We start from the raw sequence: 18630 nt of genomic DNA, 5'->3' as shown, positions 1-18630 counted from the left end.
GCCGCGGCGGCGGACGACGACGAGGAGCTGACCAACATGTGGATGCGCAGATACTATTTATCAGAAGAGGCGAGTAAAGAAAAAGAGGAAGAAGCGATGTTTTCCGTGGTCGCGGCCCGTGGCGGCCGCCGCCGGACGGTGGCACCGCGGACAGGCAAGCCGACCGTCGCGGAAGACGTCACGGTCACCGGCGCCAACATGTGGGCTCTCCTCAGCGACGAAGAGACCGCCGAGGTAGAAGAGGCGCCGCCGGCTGATAACATCGACGGTGCGACTGTCGGCGTCCGTTCAGGTCCAGGTAATGGCGCCAAGCCCGCAAAACGTCGCAAGAAGACTAAGACGGCGAAGAAGAAGAAAACAGAGACCCCCGCTGCACCGCCGACTGAACTAGACGAGGAGATGAGTGAAGAGGAAGAGGAAGAGGAAATGGGCGGCGAGATTGCCACAGGCGGCAGCCGCTGCCGGACGGTGGTCTCGCGTGTATGCAGGGCGTTCGTCGCGGTGGCGCTCTTGGGCCTGTACTGCCGGTTCGCGTCCGCGCCTCCAGTTTAACATAGTCTGATAGTCTAGTTCTCTTTTCTTAGTCTGAATTGTGTCTAGTTTCTATGATTTTTCCTTGTTTTTCGGTAGTCTTTTTTGGTCGCTGCGTAACATGCAAGACTTTTGCATGGTTCGAATTTTTTTTTTCCCTTGTTGGGTACAGGCTCTTGTTTGATTGTGAAGGTCACCATGAATTCAACTACTGTATCTTTTCATAAGTAATTTCAATTTTATCAAGATTGAATCTGCTGGTTCTCCCAAGTCCCAACTGTGCGAACGCAGTTTCGGTATTAGTTCACATAATCACATGGGAGAGGGACGCGATAGGATATGAACTCTGATGGTTTCCCCTCTTTGCGTCACAATTTGATCATCTACCTACTACGACGGAGACATGCTTCACGCCGGCGCGATGGACACCTTGTCGACCTGCACGACGTACTCCAGCGTCGCCCCGGGAGGCACCTGCACGTGCTCTTCCCCGAAGTCTGCACCGTCCTCGCCGAAGCCCAGGCTCGCCGGGATGACCACCCGCCGCTTGCCGCCGTTCCTCATGGACCGCAGCACGTACTCGATGCCCTCGCACATCCCCCGGGTGTAGGGCCTGGATCCCATGACGAGCGCCAGCGGCCGCTTCCCGTCGCCGAAGGTGTCGACGAACGCCTCGCCGCCGGCCACCCGCCCCTGCAGGTCGATCACCACCAGGTCGCCCGGCCGCGCAACGTCGCCGCCGCCCACCCGCAGCTCGGTGTACCTGAACCGTCGTTGCTGTCAGAGCTCAAATGGCCAGTGCTAGCCATGAAGGTAGGTGTGAAGCTGGCAAACTGCTTACCGGATTCCATTGGGCAGGACGACCTCCTTCTCCTCCTCCACATCCCTATGGAAAGAAGGCATGAGACCAATGAGTGCTGAGTGCAGTGAATTAGTTAACGAGGGTATGGATGATAATTGATGGAGCTGAGGGATTAACGAGTGGAACTGGCACTGACTTGGTGTTGGCCTGCTGCTGCGCGACCTCGAAGCGGGTCTTGAGCTGCTCCGACACCACGCCGAAGGCCAGGAACCCGACCCACGCCAGCCCGGCGCCGATGCCGAACCGCCGCGTCAGTGAGGACGCCACCCAGTCCGTGGAGTCCGCGGACGTCGCTGCGCGCTTCGGCGCCCTCGACGGCACAGCCTGCGGCTGCGGCTGCGTCTCGGCCTGCATGGCTTGTTGCTGCGGTGGTGGCGACGGAGGCTGCTCGGACGGTGGCTGGGCGCTGGGCGGGCGCGAGGGCGGCGCGCACGAGACTTGCGGTTTGGCGGCGGGCCTGGTGAGGAAGGCCGGGGAGCTACCCAAGAAAGTTGCCATGGCGGCGCGGCACGATAGGCGAGACCGTGTTACGTGGGTAGAGCAGAGTTGAGCTTGGGAGGATGGAGTCGGATATTTGGCTAGCCTTTTCGCTACTTTGCTTTCTCTACGTTCTTGAGATTTTTTTGGCTGTGTTCTTCTGCGCTTCTTGGACTGAAATGTGGCCACGGGAGTCTTATCCAGTTCTTCCCGTGCTAGTATATCTGCTTGCTACGTGCGTGATCCAGCGGCACTAGAGGTCATTTCTACACCTACTTAGACCATCTCCAGTCGTATCCCCAAAAGAATTTGAGGGACACCGGCCAAAAAAACGTTCTAGTCGTGTTTTCCAAAGGCCGCTTCTGTCCGGACCTCCCCAAATGTTGTCTGGCGTCCCTAGCCCATCCCCCGTGTATAGAGGTTCTATTAGGGACGCCGGACACGATTTTTACACTTACTTTTTATTTAGAGGTCGCGTTTGGGGGACGTGGTTAGAAACGCAAATTTTGTTCGGACGTCCCCCAAACAACTAATCCGACACTTTAGCCGGACGTCATTTGGGGGATACGATTGGAGATGCTCTTATTCTTTTTCTTTGCTCCGCTAATGGATCCTAACCGATCCCTACAGTTAACGTTATAAAATTTCGTGTGAATATAAATCAGCGATCCATAGCATAGTCTTGAAGAAGAACTCGGTCATTCTACGCGAAATACAATGTATTGTCCTCATCTTCTATCCATTTAAGCCGTCTTTTTTTTTTTGCACTTCTTCACGGGGCTAAGAATTTCATATTAAATTATGTAAGCACACTCACATATATTTATTTTCTACCTCATTTACAAGAAGAAAATGGCAAACAAATACCTTGTTAGCATCGTGCCAAACATCATTGGTGTGTCCTTCTTCAGTGAAGACATTCACCATTTTTCGGTTAAACAAGGCATTCTTAAACTTAGGTAATTATAATCATTAGGATTTCAGTTCTATATGAAGTTTGATAATTTATTATAAACATGAGTTTTTTATTGGAACTCCATTAATCAATTACGAAACAAGAGAGTTGTTTCATCTTTATTTTAAAGAAATATGCAAATTAATAGAAGGTAAAAAATGCAACCTTTTTTTTTCTGTCCGGTGCTCTTAAGATGGAAAGAGCATGCATGGAGGCCGGCTCAGCCTTCCTCCATCTCGATGGACATGTCAGACTCGGTGACGATGAATCGAAAGGCGGCGACAATCTAAATCATCGTGCGGCATCTACGATGGATTGGCTGGGCTGACATGGCTAAGAGGAGGTTGGGGCTTCGTAGACCCCCTCGCAAGTGCCCGATTCATAGCCCGTTGCTGAGTCAAAGGTCAAGAACCACAGTGGCGCGAAGACTACCGTGAAGGTTGCACAGAAGGGGACCCGTGTCCAGCTTCGTGATGGAGAAGATGTGCGAGTTGATCAAGACCGGTGTCCTAACTGACAAGGGCTTCAAGGAATTCCATCTTATTGTCATGGAAAAGGCCCTCCTGGAGCACTGCGGTGCTGACGTTAGCTCGCAGGTGTACAACCATCTGAGAAAGTGGAGCATTAGGTGGATCACCGTTAGCAAGCTCCGCAATCTCAGCGAAGCTCAATGGTGCAAGAAGAGCAAATGCATCCTCCTGGAGGTTGAGCACTACCACTGACACATCGCGGCTAGCACACTGTCCTCCACCATTGTAGTACTTCATCATTCATCGATAGCTTGCACAAATAACACATTGTATTGCCATCGCAAGATCACCCCAACAATGCAGAGTTCCTGAGCACGTCCTTTGTGAACTACAATGAGATGTGAACAATCTTCTCCTTCTGCTTCACCACCGGAAAGTACGCCATGGGGTCAAGTGAAGCCCTTAGCACAACTTGTGGTGACCCTGCATACCACTGCATGTTGTAGTATGCCAGTCGTCATAACATGTGTGAAGTACCAATCCACAAATATTACATCCCTCAGAGTAGTACAATAGAACATAGCTGGTCCATAACTCATTCATTTATTATTACAAACCATATGTACATATCATCACGGAGTTCCTCCTGGGTCCAGAGAGGAATACTCCTGGGTTCGAGGTGAACCTAACTTAGCTTACAATATAAGAGTCTAAGCAGGTCATACATTTATTCTACCCGAGCAATTAAATACTAGAGTGCTCGCACTGCTCGGTTACTACTACTCCACTAGTCTAGGATTTGTCTCCTTCGGAACCCTCCCCGGCTCCGTAGACGATAAGGTAGTCAACTCCTTCTACACCTCCTGAGAGGTCTGGCTCTTCATAGCAGATCCCATCTGCTCCATCTTGGCCGTCGATGTCTTCCTCAAGATGATTCAGGCGATCTAAGCAGGGGATTATAAGAGGTATGAGTACGACCGTACTCAACAAGTTCATAATAGGAAAGAGGTGTTTAATGCACTAGCTACGGTACTAGACCACAAAGTCTAATACCTATGCATGTTTTGATAACCATTTTTCAAAAGGTCGCTTTTATTCAGAAGAACTATGTCCGTCAGCCTTCACCGGTTTACTAGAACTTCATGGAGTTCCTTTCCGGCCGCGTCCGCAGTTCCATATCCTGGAACAGGGAGTGACAGGTCATAGTTCGTTACACTCTGCAGAGGTTTGTTGCTTTACCCATAAGAGATCTTAGCCTTGGTGCCAACCGGGCAGCTTTCCCATCCACACTTCCTTGGTGTGAGGCCCGGTATAAGGTCCTAGCCAATAATGTATTCTCCCGCGACCTCGCACACCCACCCTTTGTTGCAACTCCGACCCTGGGTCATCGTCGGTGAGCATACCCCTTTGGATAGCCTCCGACCCTGACGACAATTCAGGACTCTCCCTGATATTCCTTCGCCGGCGGTTGCAATCCATCATAGACCGCATTACCGTGGGGACTTTATTGGGACCCCCACCCTATCGCTTGTCCTTAACTGGATCAAGTGTCTACGGTAAGCGCATCCGTTGATGAACGAGAGGAGAGAACACATTTGACTACTCCGTCCCACTCCAGATCTTATGGTTAACACGGGTATTACAACACAAGAATCACTGGACGACATTTGTTGTTTAATCCTAGATGGATACAAACCCTTGTAATGGAACCTCCACCATACTCATACCATGGTTCTATTGCCCACCACTTAGTCATATTCATAGTTATGAAATTAGCATTTTTGATTTTCATGCAAGACTGATAAGCATAGTACTTTGCAAGTAATTTGGTAAAAATACTCAAATGACATGAGCAAGCGATGAACTTGCCCGAAGACTACAAAGTGTTGCAGGTGGAAGGTGTGGACTGACCCTTGTCCTCTGTTTCTGAAAGATAGCATCATTGTCCGATAAGGGCAATGGTTAAAGAAGCAAATATGCATGCTTTCCAGTTTTAGGGTTTAGTTCCCCCTCCCCGGTGTTTTATCATTTCATGTCAGAGGTGATTACTAAGAACAATTTTAGGGATATTCCTTGAGAGTAAAATACTACCTTAATTGGAATATTTCCAAGGTGTTTTTATGTCCAAAAGAATTTATGGATTAATTTTTATCATTAAAAATATGGAATGTTATTTTAATGATTATAATATTTATTCTTTGCATTTAATTAGGACTCAATTTTGTTTGTTTCAAAACTTCTATGTCATATTTTTATGATAGAGAATTTTATTCTGAGTGATTACATATTTTTATTTATTTTTTTAGAGCTATAATTATTTTACAAAAAATCTGGAAAGATTCACTTAAATGGTCATTTTTTAAATGACCAAAATGCCCTTTTGGCCCCACCTGTCAAGTGACCGAGCTGGTTAGGTTGGACCAGCCCGTTGGGCTCGGTCCAACCGACCCAGTCGCCCCCGTAGACGTTGTCTCCGCCTAACCTTAGCTTTCCCCGACGCTCTGGCGATTTGCGTCGCCACCGCCATCGACGAATTATTCCGGCCGCCTCCGGCCAACTCCGGTGACGCGGTTGGTCGCAGAAGAACCGCCTCTCGACGGCGAACCAGATGGTCCGCTTCGATCTGGCTTTCGTCGCCTCCTCTGCTCGCCCTCAACTCGTCTGCACACGGCATGGATCCGCGGTGTTCTGATGCTCGCCGGTGTTTCTGGTGTTGTGGCGCCGCCGTGAGCCTTGCCACGGTGGTGTTGGTGCTGCGGCGATGCTGTGTCTGGCCTGGCTTGGCCTGGCGCCGCCGTGCCCTTGGCGTGTGCCGCCGTGGCCGCCATGGCCGCGTTCTTCGACCCGCTTCATCTGTTAGTGCTCCACCGCCTCCCTCTCTCTCTCAGCTCTTCTCCTCCATCTACTAGCTTGAGCTGCGGCTGCTTCTCCTCATGGAGAGACCATGCAGTGTTGTTGCTATGGCTCTGTTGGCCGCTGCTGCTATGCTTGCTGTTGCTGTGCGTATGCTGCTGGGCTCTCTGCTGTTGCCATGGTTGCTAGCTGCTACTGCTGTTGCTCTACCTGCACAATGTCATGGCTTGCTGTCTTTGCTCATCCTTGTGGTTTTGCATGCTACTGTCTATCTAGATGCTCACCTGGTCGATCCTAGCCATTATTGTTGCTTCATCCTTGTGCTAGGTTATTGTTCTGGACCTCCTGGCTCACTACTGTGAGTAGTTCTTGCATTTTAGCAAGTGCTAGTGCCCTTGGTGTGTGATTCATTGTGATATGCTTCATAGAAATGCCCTTTTAAGCATGACTTTTGCTAGATAGCTCCATCCCTGGATGGTTTGCTACTGGATATGCTTTATTTGATTATCTGTGATGCAGTTGTTCATGTTCAGTGTCTATTTAATTCATATGGTTAATGTGTTGGTGCTAGGCTTGGCTCTAACATGCTCTGTCAAGCCCTGGTGATCATATAATCACCAGTTGCTTGATGATTGGCTGCTATTCCATGTTTGTGTCATACTGATACTCTTCCATGGTTCTATGTGGCACACAAGCCTGTGCTGATGCATGCTTTTGCTTGCTCAAGCATCTGCTGATGCTTGCAGTGATACATTGGATCATATGCAAAGGTCTGGAGCATGGTTTACTTATGTATTTCATTTATCTGTGTAACCTTGATTTATTGAATGGATAAATGATGTGAATTGCTTGGCAGTGATGATCTTATTGTTTGATATAATGGAGCTAGAGGGATGCCAACAACTGGTTGGGTACCCTAGCTCATGCTGAACCCTATTGGGTGATGATATGCTTCTCCAGTGGGCTTTTCTGTTGGGCTAGGTAGTTGTTGTGACCCTAGCAGAGCTTCGCCTGCTAGATATGGTTGCTCCTACCTCTTGTGTATGCTTCTGTGCAATATTTCTGGTGGTTATCCATGGGCTGCTAGGATATTTGATGTTGAAAAGAGAATGGACAAATTAATGTCCCTATTCTGATGGCTTAGCTAGATGTAGGTGCTTAATGAATCTGGTTAGCTAGATAGGATCAAGTCCATGCTGGATTTCTTTGGTTGTGTCATTGTGTTGACACAACCAAATGTTCCCTTGGGATGATTTCCTGCTGGCTGCTCTCAAGTTTGCTTGCACCAAATGGCTTAGCAGCCAAGTGATGACATAACAGGGTTTTCTACCCTTTTCGGTTTCTGTGTTGTATGCATATGCTTATTTATGAGCAAAACAAGTGCTTGCTCATGATCATCTGTGTATACCTCACTCCAGCTCCTAGATTAATTTGTTGATGTAGAGGATTTCCTTCTGGTTAATGATCAGAGCTCGCCCTGCTCCTCCTTTGATAGCTTGTGATGATCTCCTTCTTATGGCTTGCTCAACGACAACAGTTCTGAGTGGAACTGCTCTGGATGATTTTGCTGGTTTGGATAGTTTGAATGGCTTTGGCTGTTCTTCCTGTTCTAAAGTTCTTGTTGTTCTTACCCTTGTGATGATCCTGTCGATGGGATCCTAGGGTTTGCTGGTGAAAAGGTTTTATACCAGCACTCTACTCACTTCCTTGGTCGACAACAGTGCATTTCCTGGGTTCCTCTCCCCCGGTATGTGTGTGCTGGGAGGCATGCAGCTAGCCTTTTGAGCTGCTTGGGTATGCCTTGATTGGAACTTGAACTTTGGCATGGTTCAGCTCGGCAGAGTTGATATTATCCTTCCATTTCTTACTTATTTTGACTAACTTGCCAAGTGGCTTTGCCACTTGGCCTAATCTTTGTTTCTTTTTGTTGTTTTTGATATGTAGGGATGATTTGGATGATCAAATGAAGATTGATCAAGTGTTGATCAAGCAAATCATGAATATGCACTTGTCTAGTTTAGGATTCAATTAATACTTGTAATTCTTTTGTTTTCCTTTTTTATTCATTCATTTATGTAATGAATTGTAATATTTATAATTCAATTTGGATATTGTAATTGACAATGTATTATGTGTGTCAATCAATAAAGCTCAAGGTTTTCTCTAATGAGCTTTAATTATATGTTCTAGTATTTTATATTCTGATTTCTTCAATTGTTTATTGAATTATCCATATATGAATTATAATATTTTTAAATGGTGTTTGAATTTTTAAATTCAAACATGATTTGTTTGAATTCAATCATGCAACTTAAGTTGAGAAAGGAATTGTTCCCCTCTCTTCTCGAAAACCCTAAGTGATGACTAAATAGGTTCAAGTTTATCGCACTCTCGAAGCCCTAATCATGTGTGGTTTCGAGAGAGAAACTTGTCCCCCTCTGATGCAACTTTGCAATAAAAGCGCGAAATTTCCCCAGATTTTACGATGCAATGCACATCCCTTCCTAAATTCTACCCCTCGATCGTCTCTAAACATGGGATATTACACAACTCTAGTTTCCCCACCACCGGCAAGTACACCATGGGCTCAAGTGAGGCCCTTGGCACACCTCCAGTTGCCCCTTCAGCTGAGGATGCTGACACCCAGGAGTCCGATGGGGTGGTTGGCGATGGTATCCCTGAGAATCCTACTGACGCACCTGAAAATGTGTATGCAGGTAAGATGAAGAGGGGTGCCTTCACCACCGACGAGCTCGTGGCCTTCACCAACATGACCGTCGCTGTGAGGGATGTTGGAGAGGCCATTGGGACAACAAGCTCACAAACATGCACCATAACATGTACCAAGCAGTCATGGACAATGTTGGCTTAAGCAAAGAGTCCCTCATGGCACTGCTTAGCCACCTCGTTGTCCACAAGGCTAGGGAACCAATTTTGTTGGCATGGTGCCGCCACGCAGGGTTCTCTAGCTAAAGACCAGCCTTGCCAAGTAATACTACAGTCTGTAGTGGGCACTGGGACCATTGGGGGATGCATGTATGGAGGTGATCGATGGTGATGATATGTTCATGACTTGATGATAATGTATATTTTGGTATAGTTAGGGTTTAAAGACGGTTTGTGGCATGTAACTATCATGAGGTGGTATTGACTAATCCCTCACGTGATTGTGATCTTGTGGTGTATGGATGACATCCTATTATTATGTGGTGGTAGGTTGACACTGATACGTCTCCAACGTATCGATAATTTCTTATGTTCCATGCCACATTATTGATGTTATCTACATGTTTTATGTACACTTTATGTCATATTCGTGCATTTTCTGGAACTAACCTATTAACAAGATGCCGAAGTGCCGATTCTTTGTTCTGCTGTTTTTGGTTTCAGAAATCCTAGTAATGAAATATTCTCGGAATTGGACGAAATCAACGCCCAGGGTCCTATTTTGCCACGAAGCTTCCAGAAGACCGAAGAGGAGACGAAGTGGGGCCACGAGGTGGCCACACCCTAGGGCGGCGCGGCCCCCCCTTGGCCGCGCGGCCCTGTGGTGTGGGCCCCTCGTGCCGCCTCCTGACCTGCCCTTCCGCCTACTTAAAGCCTCCGTCGCGAAACCCCCAGTACCGAGAGCCACGATACGGAAAACCTTCCAGAGACGCCGCCGTCGCCAATCCCATCTCGGGGGATTCAGGAGATTGCCTCCGGCACCCTGCCGGAGAGGGGAATCATCTCCCGGAGGACTCTACGCCGCCATGGTCGCCTCCGGAGTGATGTGTGAGTAGTCTACCCCTGGACTATGGGTCCATAGTAGTAGCTAGATGGTTGTCTTCTCCCCATTGTGCTTCATTGTCGGATCTTGTGAGCTGCCTAACATGATCAAGATCATCTATCTGTAATTCTATATGTTGCGTTTGTTGGGATTCGATGAATAGAAAATACTATGTTATGTTGATTATCAAAGTTATGTCTATCTATTGTTTATGATCTTGCATGCTCTCCGTTATTAGTAGATGCTCTGGCCAAGTTGATGCTAGTAACTCCAAGAGGGAGTATTTATGCTCGATAGTGGGTTCATGTCTCCGTGAATCTGGAGGGGTGACAAGAACCTCTAAGGTTATGGATGTGCTGTTGCCACTAGGGATAAAACATTGGTGCTATGTTCAAGGATGTAGTCACTGATTACATTACGCGCAATACTTAATGCAATTGTCTGTTGTTAGCAACTTAATACTGGAGGGGGTTCGGATGATAACCTGAAGGTGGACTTTTTAGGCATAGATGCATGCTGGATAGCGGTCTATGTACTTTGTCGTAATGCCCAATTAAATCTCACTATACTCATCATAATATGTATGTGCATGGTCATGCCCTCTTTATTTGTCAATTGCCCAACTGTAATTTGTTCACCCAACATGCTGTTTATCTTATGGGAGAGACACCTCTAGTGAACTGTGGACCCCGGTCCAATTCTCTATACTGAAATACAATCTACTGCAATACTGTTTTACTGTTTTCTGCAAACAATCATCTTCCACACAATACGGTTAATCCTTTGTTACAGCAAGCCGGTGAGATTGACAACCTCACTGTTTCGTTGGGGCAAAGTACTTTGGTTGTGTTGTGCAGGTTCCACGTTGGCGCCGGAATCTCTGGTGTTGCGCCGCACTACATCCCGCCGCCATCAACCTTCAACGTGCTTCTTGACTCCTACTGGTTCGATTAAACCTTGGCTTCTTACTGAGGGAAACTTGCCGCTGTGCGCATCACACCTTTCTCTTGGGGTTCCCAACGGACGTGTCAACCACACGCATCAAGCAAATTTCTGGCGCCGTTGCCGGGGAGATCAAGACACGCTGCAAGGGGAGTCTCCACATCCCAATCTCTTTACTTTGTTTTTGTCTTGCTTAGTTTTATTTACTACTTTGTTTGCTGCACTAAATCAAAATACAAAAAAATTAGTTGCTAGTTTTACTTTATTTGCTATCTTGTTTGCTATATCAAAAACATAAAAAAATTAGTTACTTGCATTTACTTTATCTAGTTTGCTTTATTTACTGTTGCTAAAATGGCTACCCCTGAAAATACTAAGTTGTGTGACTTCACAACCACAAATAATAATGATTTCTTATGCACACCTATTGCTCCACCTGCTACTACAGCAGAACTCTTTGAAATTAAACCTGCTTTACTGAATCTTGTTATGCGAGAGCAATTTTCTGGTGTTAGTTCTGATGATGCTGCTGCCCATCTTAATAATTTTGTTGAACTATGTGAAATGCAAAAATATAAAGATGTAGATGGTGATATTATTAAACTAAAATTGTTCCCTTTCTCATTAAGAGGAAGAGCTAAAGATTGGTTGCTATCTCTGCCTAAGAATAGTATTGATTCATGGACTAAATGCAAGGATGCTTTTATTGGTAGATATTATCCCCCTGCTAAAATTATATCTTTGAGAAGTAGCATAATGAATTTTAAACAATTAGATACTGAACATGCTGCACAAGCATGGGAAAGAATGAAATCTCTGGTTAAAAATTGCCCAACCCATGGACTGACTACTTGGATGATCATCCAAACCTTCTATGCAGGACTAAATTTTTCTTCGCGGAATTTATTGGATTCAGCTGCTGGAGGTACCTTTATGTCCATCACTCTTGGTGAAGCAACAAAGCTTCTTGATAAAATGATGATCAATTACTCTGAATGGCACACGAAAAGAGCTCCACAAGGTAAGAAGGTAAATTCTGTCGAAGAAACCTCTTCCTTGAGTGATAAGATTGATGCTATTATGTCTATGCTTGTGAATGATAGGACTAATATTGATCCTAATAATGTTCCATTAGCTTCATTGGTTGCACAAGAAGAACATGTTGATGTGAACTTCATTAAAAATACTAATTTCAACAACAATGCTTATCGGAACAATTCTAGTAATAACTATAGGCCATATCCTTATAATAATGGTAACGGTTATGCTAATTCTTATGGGAATTCTTACAACAATAATAGGAGTTCACCCCCTGGACTTGAAGCCATGCTTAAAGAATTTATTAGTACACAAACTGCTTTTAACAAATCTGTTGAGGAAAAACTCAATAAAATTGATATACTTGCTTCTAAAGTCGATAGTCTTGCTGCTGATGTAGATCTTTTGAAATCGAAAGTTATGCCTAATAGGGATATTGAAAATAAAATTGTTACTACAGCAAATGCCATCCAAGTTAGAATTAATGAGAATATAAGATTAATGGCCGAATTGCGTGCTAGGTGGGATAGAGAAGAAAATGAAAAACTAGCTAAAGAGAAGAATGTAGCTAAAGTTTGGACTATTACCACCACTAGTAATGCTAATGCTACACATGTTGCTGCACCTCCTACTATTAATGGTAAAAGAATTGGTGTTAGCAATGTTTCCACTTCTAATGCAAAGCGCGAGAAACTGCCCGAAACTGCTAAAACTACTGAAACTGCCTGTGATAAAACTGCTGAAATTTTTTCCAATATTGGGGATGATGATCCCATTGCTTTAGATTATAATGGTTTGAATTTTGATGATTGCCACATCTCTGAAGTTATAAAGTTCTTGCAAAAACTTGCTAAAAGTCCTAATGCTAGTGCTATAAATTTGGCTTTCACGCAACATACTACAAATGCTCTCATAAAAGCTAGAGAAGAGAAACTAGAGCGCGGAGCCTCTATTCCTAAAAAGCTAGAAGATGGTTGGGAGCCCATCATTAAGATGAAGGTTAAAGATTTTGATTGTAATGCTTTATGTGATCTTGGTGCAAGTATTTCTGTTATGCCTAAGAAAATTTATAATATGCTTGACTTGCCACCGCTGAAAAATTATTATTTGGATGTTAATCTTGCTGATCATTCTACAAAGAAACCTTTGGGGAAAGTTGATAATGTTCGCATTACCGTTAACAATAACCTTGTCCCCGTTGATTTTGTTGTCTTGGATATTGAATGCAATGCATCTTGTCCCATTATATTGGGAAGACCTTTTCTTCGAGCTGTTGGTGCTATCATTGATATGAAGGAAGGTAATATAAAATATCAATTTCCTCTCAAGAAAGATATGGAACACTTCCCTAGAAAGAGAATGAAGTTACCTTTTGATTCTATTATTAGAACAAATTATGATGTTGACACTTCGTCTCTTGATAATACTTGATACACACTTTCTGCGCCTAGCTGAAAGGCGTTAAAGAAAAGCGCTTATGGGAGACAACCCATGGTTTTTACCTACAGTACTTTGTTTTTATTTTGTGTCTTGGAAGTTGTTTACTACTGTAGCAACCTCTTCTTATCTTAGTTTAGTGTTTAGTTGTGCCAAGTAAAGTCGTTGATAGAAAAGTTCATACTAGATTTGGATTACTGCGCAGAAACAGATTTCTTTGCTGTCACGAATCTGGGCTGTTTTCTCTGTAGGTAACTCAGAAAATTATGCCAATTTACGTGAGTGATCTTCAGATATGTACGCAACTTTCATTCAATTTGAGCATTTTCATTTGAGCAAGTCTGGTGCCTCGATAAAATTCGTCAATACGAACTGTTCTGTTTTTGACAGATTCTGCCTTTTATTTCGCATTGCCTCTTTTGCTATGTTGGATGAATTTCTTTGATCCATTAATGTCCAGTAGCTTTATGCAATGTCCAGAAGTGTTAAGAATGATTATGTCACCTCTGAACATGTTAATTTTTATTATCGCTAACCCTCTAATGAGTTGTTCTAAGTTTGGTGTGGAGGAAGTTTTCAAGGATCAAGAGAGGAGTATGATGCAACATGATCAAGGAGAGTGAAAGCTCTAAGCTTGGGGATGCCCCGGTGGTTCACCCCTGCATATTCTAAGAAGACTCAAGCGTCTAAGCTTGGGGATGCCCAAGACATCCCTTCTTCATCGACAACATTGATGTCTACGTTCACCCTCCTTTCCTGTAGACAGTGTTGGGCCTCCAAGAGCAGAGGTTTGTAGAACAGCAGCAAGTTTTCCCTTAAGTGGATCACCCAAGGTTTATCGAACTTAGGGAGGAAGAGGTCAAAGATATCCCTCTCATGCAACCCTGCAACCACAAAGCAAGAAGTCTCTTGTGTCCCCAACACACCTAATAGGTGCACTAGTTCAGCGAAGAGATAGTGAAATACAGGTGGTATGAATAAGTATGAGCAGTAGCAACGGTGCCAGAAAATAGCTTGCTGGCGTGTAGTTGATGGTGGTAGTATTGCAGCAGTAGTAACGCAGTAAAACAGTAAACAAGCAGCGATAGCAGTATTTAGGAACAAGGCCTAGGGATTACACTTTCACTAGTGGACACTCTCAACATTGATCACATAACAGAATAGATAAATGCATACTCTACACTTTTGTTGGATGATGAACACATTGCGTAGGATTACACGAACCCTCAATGCCGGAGTTAACAAGCTCCACAATAATGCTCATATTTTAGTAACCTTTAGTGTAAGATAGATCAAAAGACTAAACCAAGTACTAGCATAGCATGCACACTGTCACCTTCATGCATATGTAGGAGGAATAGATCACATCAATATTATCATAGCAATAGTTAACTTCGCAATCTACAAGAGATCATGATCATAGCATAAACCAAGTACTAACACGGTGCACACACTGTCACCTTTACACACGTGCAGGAGGAATAGAACTACTTTAATAACTTTGCTAGAGTAGCACATAGATAGTAGTGATACAAAACTCATATGAATCTCAATCATGTAAAGCAGCTCATGAGATTATTGTATTGAGGTACATGGGAGAGAGATGAACCACATAGCTACAGCGGAGCCCTCAGCCTCGGGGGTGGATTACTCCCTCCTCATCATGGAGGCAGCGATGGCGGTGAAGATGGCGGTGGAGACGGCGGTGGAGATGGCTCCGGGGGCAATTCCCCGTTCCGGCAGGGTGCCGAAACAGAGTTCTGTCCCCCGAATTGGAGTTTCGCGATGGTGGCGGCGCCCCTGGAGTCTTTCTGGAGTTTCGTCAATTGGTGTCGAAGTTTTAGGTCACGACGGCTTAAATAGGCGAAGAATCGGAGTCGGAGGGGCCACGGGCTGCCCAAACCATAGGGGGGCGTGCCCCCCCCTTGGGTCGCGCCGCCCTAGGGTGTGGGGCCCCCTGGCACCCCTCTGACCTTTCTCCGGTGCTCTGGAAGCTTCGCGTATTTCTAAGACTTTTGGCGTTGATTTCGTCCGATTCCGAAAATATTTCCTTACTAGGATTTCTGAAACCAAAAACAGCAGAAAACAGCAACTGACCTTTCGGCATCTCGTCAATAGGTTAGTTCCGGAAAACGCATAAAAATGATATAAAGTGTGAACAAAACATGTTGGTATTGTCATAAAACAAGCATGGAACATCGGAAATTATAGATACGTTGGAGACGTATCAGCATCCCCAAGCTTAGTTCCTACTCGTCCTCGAGTAGGTAAACGATAAAAGATAATTTCTGAGGTGACATGCTACCAACATAATCTTAATCATACCATTGTAAAGCATATGAGATGAATGCAGCGATTCGAAACAATGTAAATGCAATGAGTAAACAATTGAATCATATAGCAAAGACTTTTCATGAATGGTACTTTCGAGACAAGCATCAATAAGTCCTGCATAAGGGTTAACTCATAAAGCAATAAATTCATAGTAGAGACATTGAAACAACACAATGGAAGATTAAGTTTCAGCGGTTGCTTTCAACTTGTAACATGTATATCTCATGGATAGTTGTCAATGCAAAGCTATATAACAAATGCAATAAGCAAGTATGTAAGAATCAATGCACAGTTCACACAAATGTTTGCTTCTTGAGGTAGAGAGAGATAGGTGAACTGACTCAACAATAAAAGTAAAAGAATGGTCCTTCAAAGAGGAAAGCATCGATTGCTATATTTGTGCTAGAGCTTTGATTTTAAAAGCATGAAACAATTTTGTCAACGGTAGTAATAAAGCATATGTATCATGTAAATTATATCTTACAAGTTGCAAGCCTCATGCATAGTGTACTAATAGTGCCCGCACCTTGTCCTAATTAGCTTGGACTACCGGATCATCACAATGCACATGTTTTAACCAAGTGTCACAAAGGGGTACCTCTATGCCGCCTGTACAAAGGTCTAAGGAGAAAGCTCGCATTGGATTTCTCGCTATTGATTATTCTCAACTTAGACATCCATACCGGGACAACATAGACAACAGATAATGGACTCCTCTTTTATGCATAAGCATGTAACAACGATTAATAATTTTCTCATATGAGATTGAGGATGTATGTCCAAAACTGAAACTTTCACCATGGATCATGGCTTTAGTTAGCGGCCCAATGTTCTTCTCTAACAATATGCATGCTTAACCATAGGGTGGTAGATCGCTCTTACTTCAGACAAGACGAACATGCATAGCAACTCACATGAAATTCAACAAAGAGTAGTTGATGGCGTCCCGGTGAACATGGTTATCGCACAACAAGCAACTTAATAAGAGATAAAGTACATAATTACATATTCAATACCACAATAGTTTTTAAGCTATTTGTCCCATGAGCTATATATTGCAAAGGTGAATGATGGAATTTTAAAGGTAGCACTCAAGCAATTTACTTTGGAATGGCAGGAAATACCATGTAGTAGGTAGGTATGGTGGACACAAATGGCATAGTGTTGTTTGGCTCAAGGATTTGGATGCATGAGAAGTATTCCCTCTCGATACAAGGTTTAGGCTAGCAAGGTTGTTTGAAGCAAACACAAGCACGAACTAGTACAGCAAGACTCACATAAAAGAAATATTACAAGCATTATAAAACTATACATCGTCTTCCTTGTTGTTCAAACATCTTACTAGAAAATATCTAGACTCTAGAGAAACCACTCATGCAAACCAAATTTTAACAAGCTCTATGTATTTCTTCACTAATAGGTGCAAGGTGTATGATGCAAGAGCTTAAACAAGAGCACAACAATTGCCAAGTATCAAGTTATTCAAGACATCATACCAATTACTACATGTAGCATTTTCCGATTCCAACCATATAATAATTAACGAAGCAGTTTCAACCTTCGCCATGAAAATTAAAAGCTAAGAACACATGTGTTCATACGAACCAGCGGAGCGTGTCTCTCTCCCACACAAGCATTTATTCAAACAAAAACAAAAACAAGAAACATACAGACGCTCCAAGTAAAGTGCATAAGATGTGACGGAATAAAAATATAGTTTCAGGGGAGGAACCTGATAATGTTGTCGATGAAGAAGGGGATGCCTTGGGCATCCCCAAGCTTAGACGCTTGAGTCTTCTTAGAATATGCAGGGGTGAACCACCGGGGCATCCCCAAGATTAGAGCTTTCACTCTTCTTGATCATAGTATATCATCCTCCTCTCTTGACCCTTGAAAACTTCCTTCACACCAAACTTCTCATAAACTTCATTAGAGGGGTTAGTACATAATCAAAAACTCACATGTTCAGAGGTGACACAATCATTCTTAACACTTCTGGACATTGCTCAAAGCTACTGGAAGGTAATGGAACAAAGAAATCCACCCAACACAGCGAAAGAAGCAATGCGAAATAAAAGGCAGAATCTGTCAAAACAGAACAGTCCGTAAAGACGAATTTCTAATAAATACTTCCGTTGCTCAGATCAGAAAACTCAAAACTAATGAAAGTTGCGTATATATCTGAGGAACACGCACGTAAATTGGCATATTTTTCTGATTTTTCTAAAGAGAGAAAATCCCAGATTCGTGACAGATAGAAATCTGTTTCTGCGCAGAAATCCAAATCTAGTATCAACCTTCGATTAGAGGCTTCACTTGGCACAACAAAACACAAAACTAAGATAAGGAGAGGTTGCTACAGTAGTAAACAACTTCCAAGACACAAATTTAAAACAAAGTACTGTAGCAAAATAACACATGGGTTATCTCCCAAGAAGTTCTTTCTTTATAGCCATTAAGATGGGCTCAGCAGTTTTAATGATGCATTCGCGGGAAATAGTATTTGAAGCAAAAGAGAGCTTCAAGAGGCAAATTCAAAACAAATTTAAGTCTAACATGCTTCCTATGAAGAGGAATCTTGTACACAAATGAATTCATGAAGAACAAAGTGACAAGCATAAGAGGATAAAACACGAGTAACTTCAAGATTCTCAACATAAAGAGGGGAAACTTAATATTATTAAGATGCATATAACCATATTTCCCTCTCTCATAATAACTTTCAGTAGCATCATTGATGAAATCCACAATATACCCATCACTTAAAACATTCTTATCATGGTTCATATGCATAGAAGTATCATTAATTTTGGCATAAGAAGAGTTATTCTCATTAATAGTAATTGGAGCAAGATTATTATCAAGAATTTGAACATGGTAAACAAGTTGCATATTAAAAGAATTGTTTTTGGTAATCCAATCATGACTATGACAAGTTTCATAAGGATAATTATAACCTATA

The 18630-nt window shown here is 43.6% G+C and overlaps 1 protein-coding gene across 1 annotated transcript; it reads right to left on the bottom strand.

The window, feature by feature from the left end:
* Window positions 1-749: 749 nt before the first annotated feature.
* LOC127293228 (peptidyl-prolyl cis-trans isomerase FKBP17-2, chloroplastic) lies at window positions 750-1935 on the bottom strand. Its single transcript, XM_051322808.2, has 3 exons — window positions 1530-1935; window positions 1373-1417; window positions 750-1294 (listed from the first exon to the last, which is right to left on the bottom strand). The coding sequence occupies exons 1-3, from the start codon at window positions 1889-1891 to the stop codon at window positions 940-942; spliced, it is 762 nt and encodes a 253-aa protein (XP_051178768.1). The 5' UTR covers window positions 1892-1935; the 3' UTR covers window positions 750-939.
* Between the last annotated feature and the right edge of the window lie 16695 nt (window positions 1936-18630).

This window comes from Lolium perenne, chromosome 4 (assembly GCF_019359855.2).
Source record: "Lolium perenne isolate Kyuss_39 chromosome 4, Kyuss_2.0, whole genome shotgun sequence".
NCBI lineage: Eukaryota > Viridiplantae > Streptophyta > Magnoliopsida > Poales > Poaceae > Lolium > Lolium perenne.
Note: the sequence above shows the minus strand (reverse complement) of the source record. Positions and strands in the feature narration are given on the sequence as shown.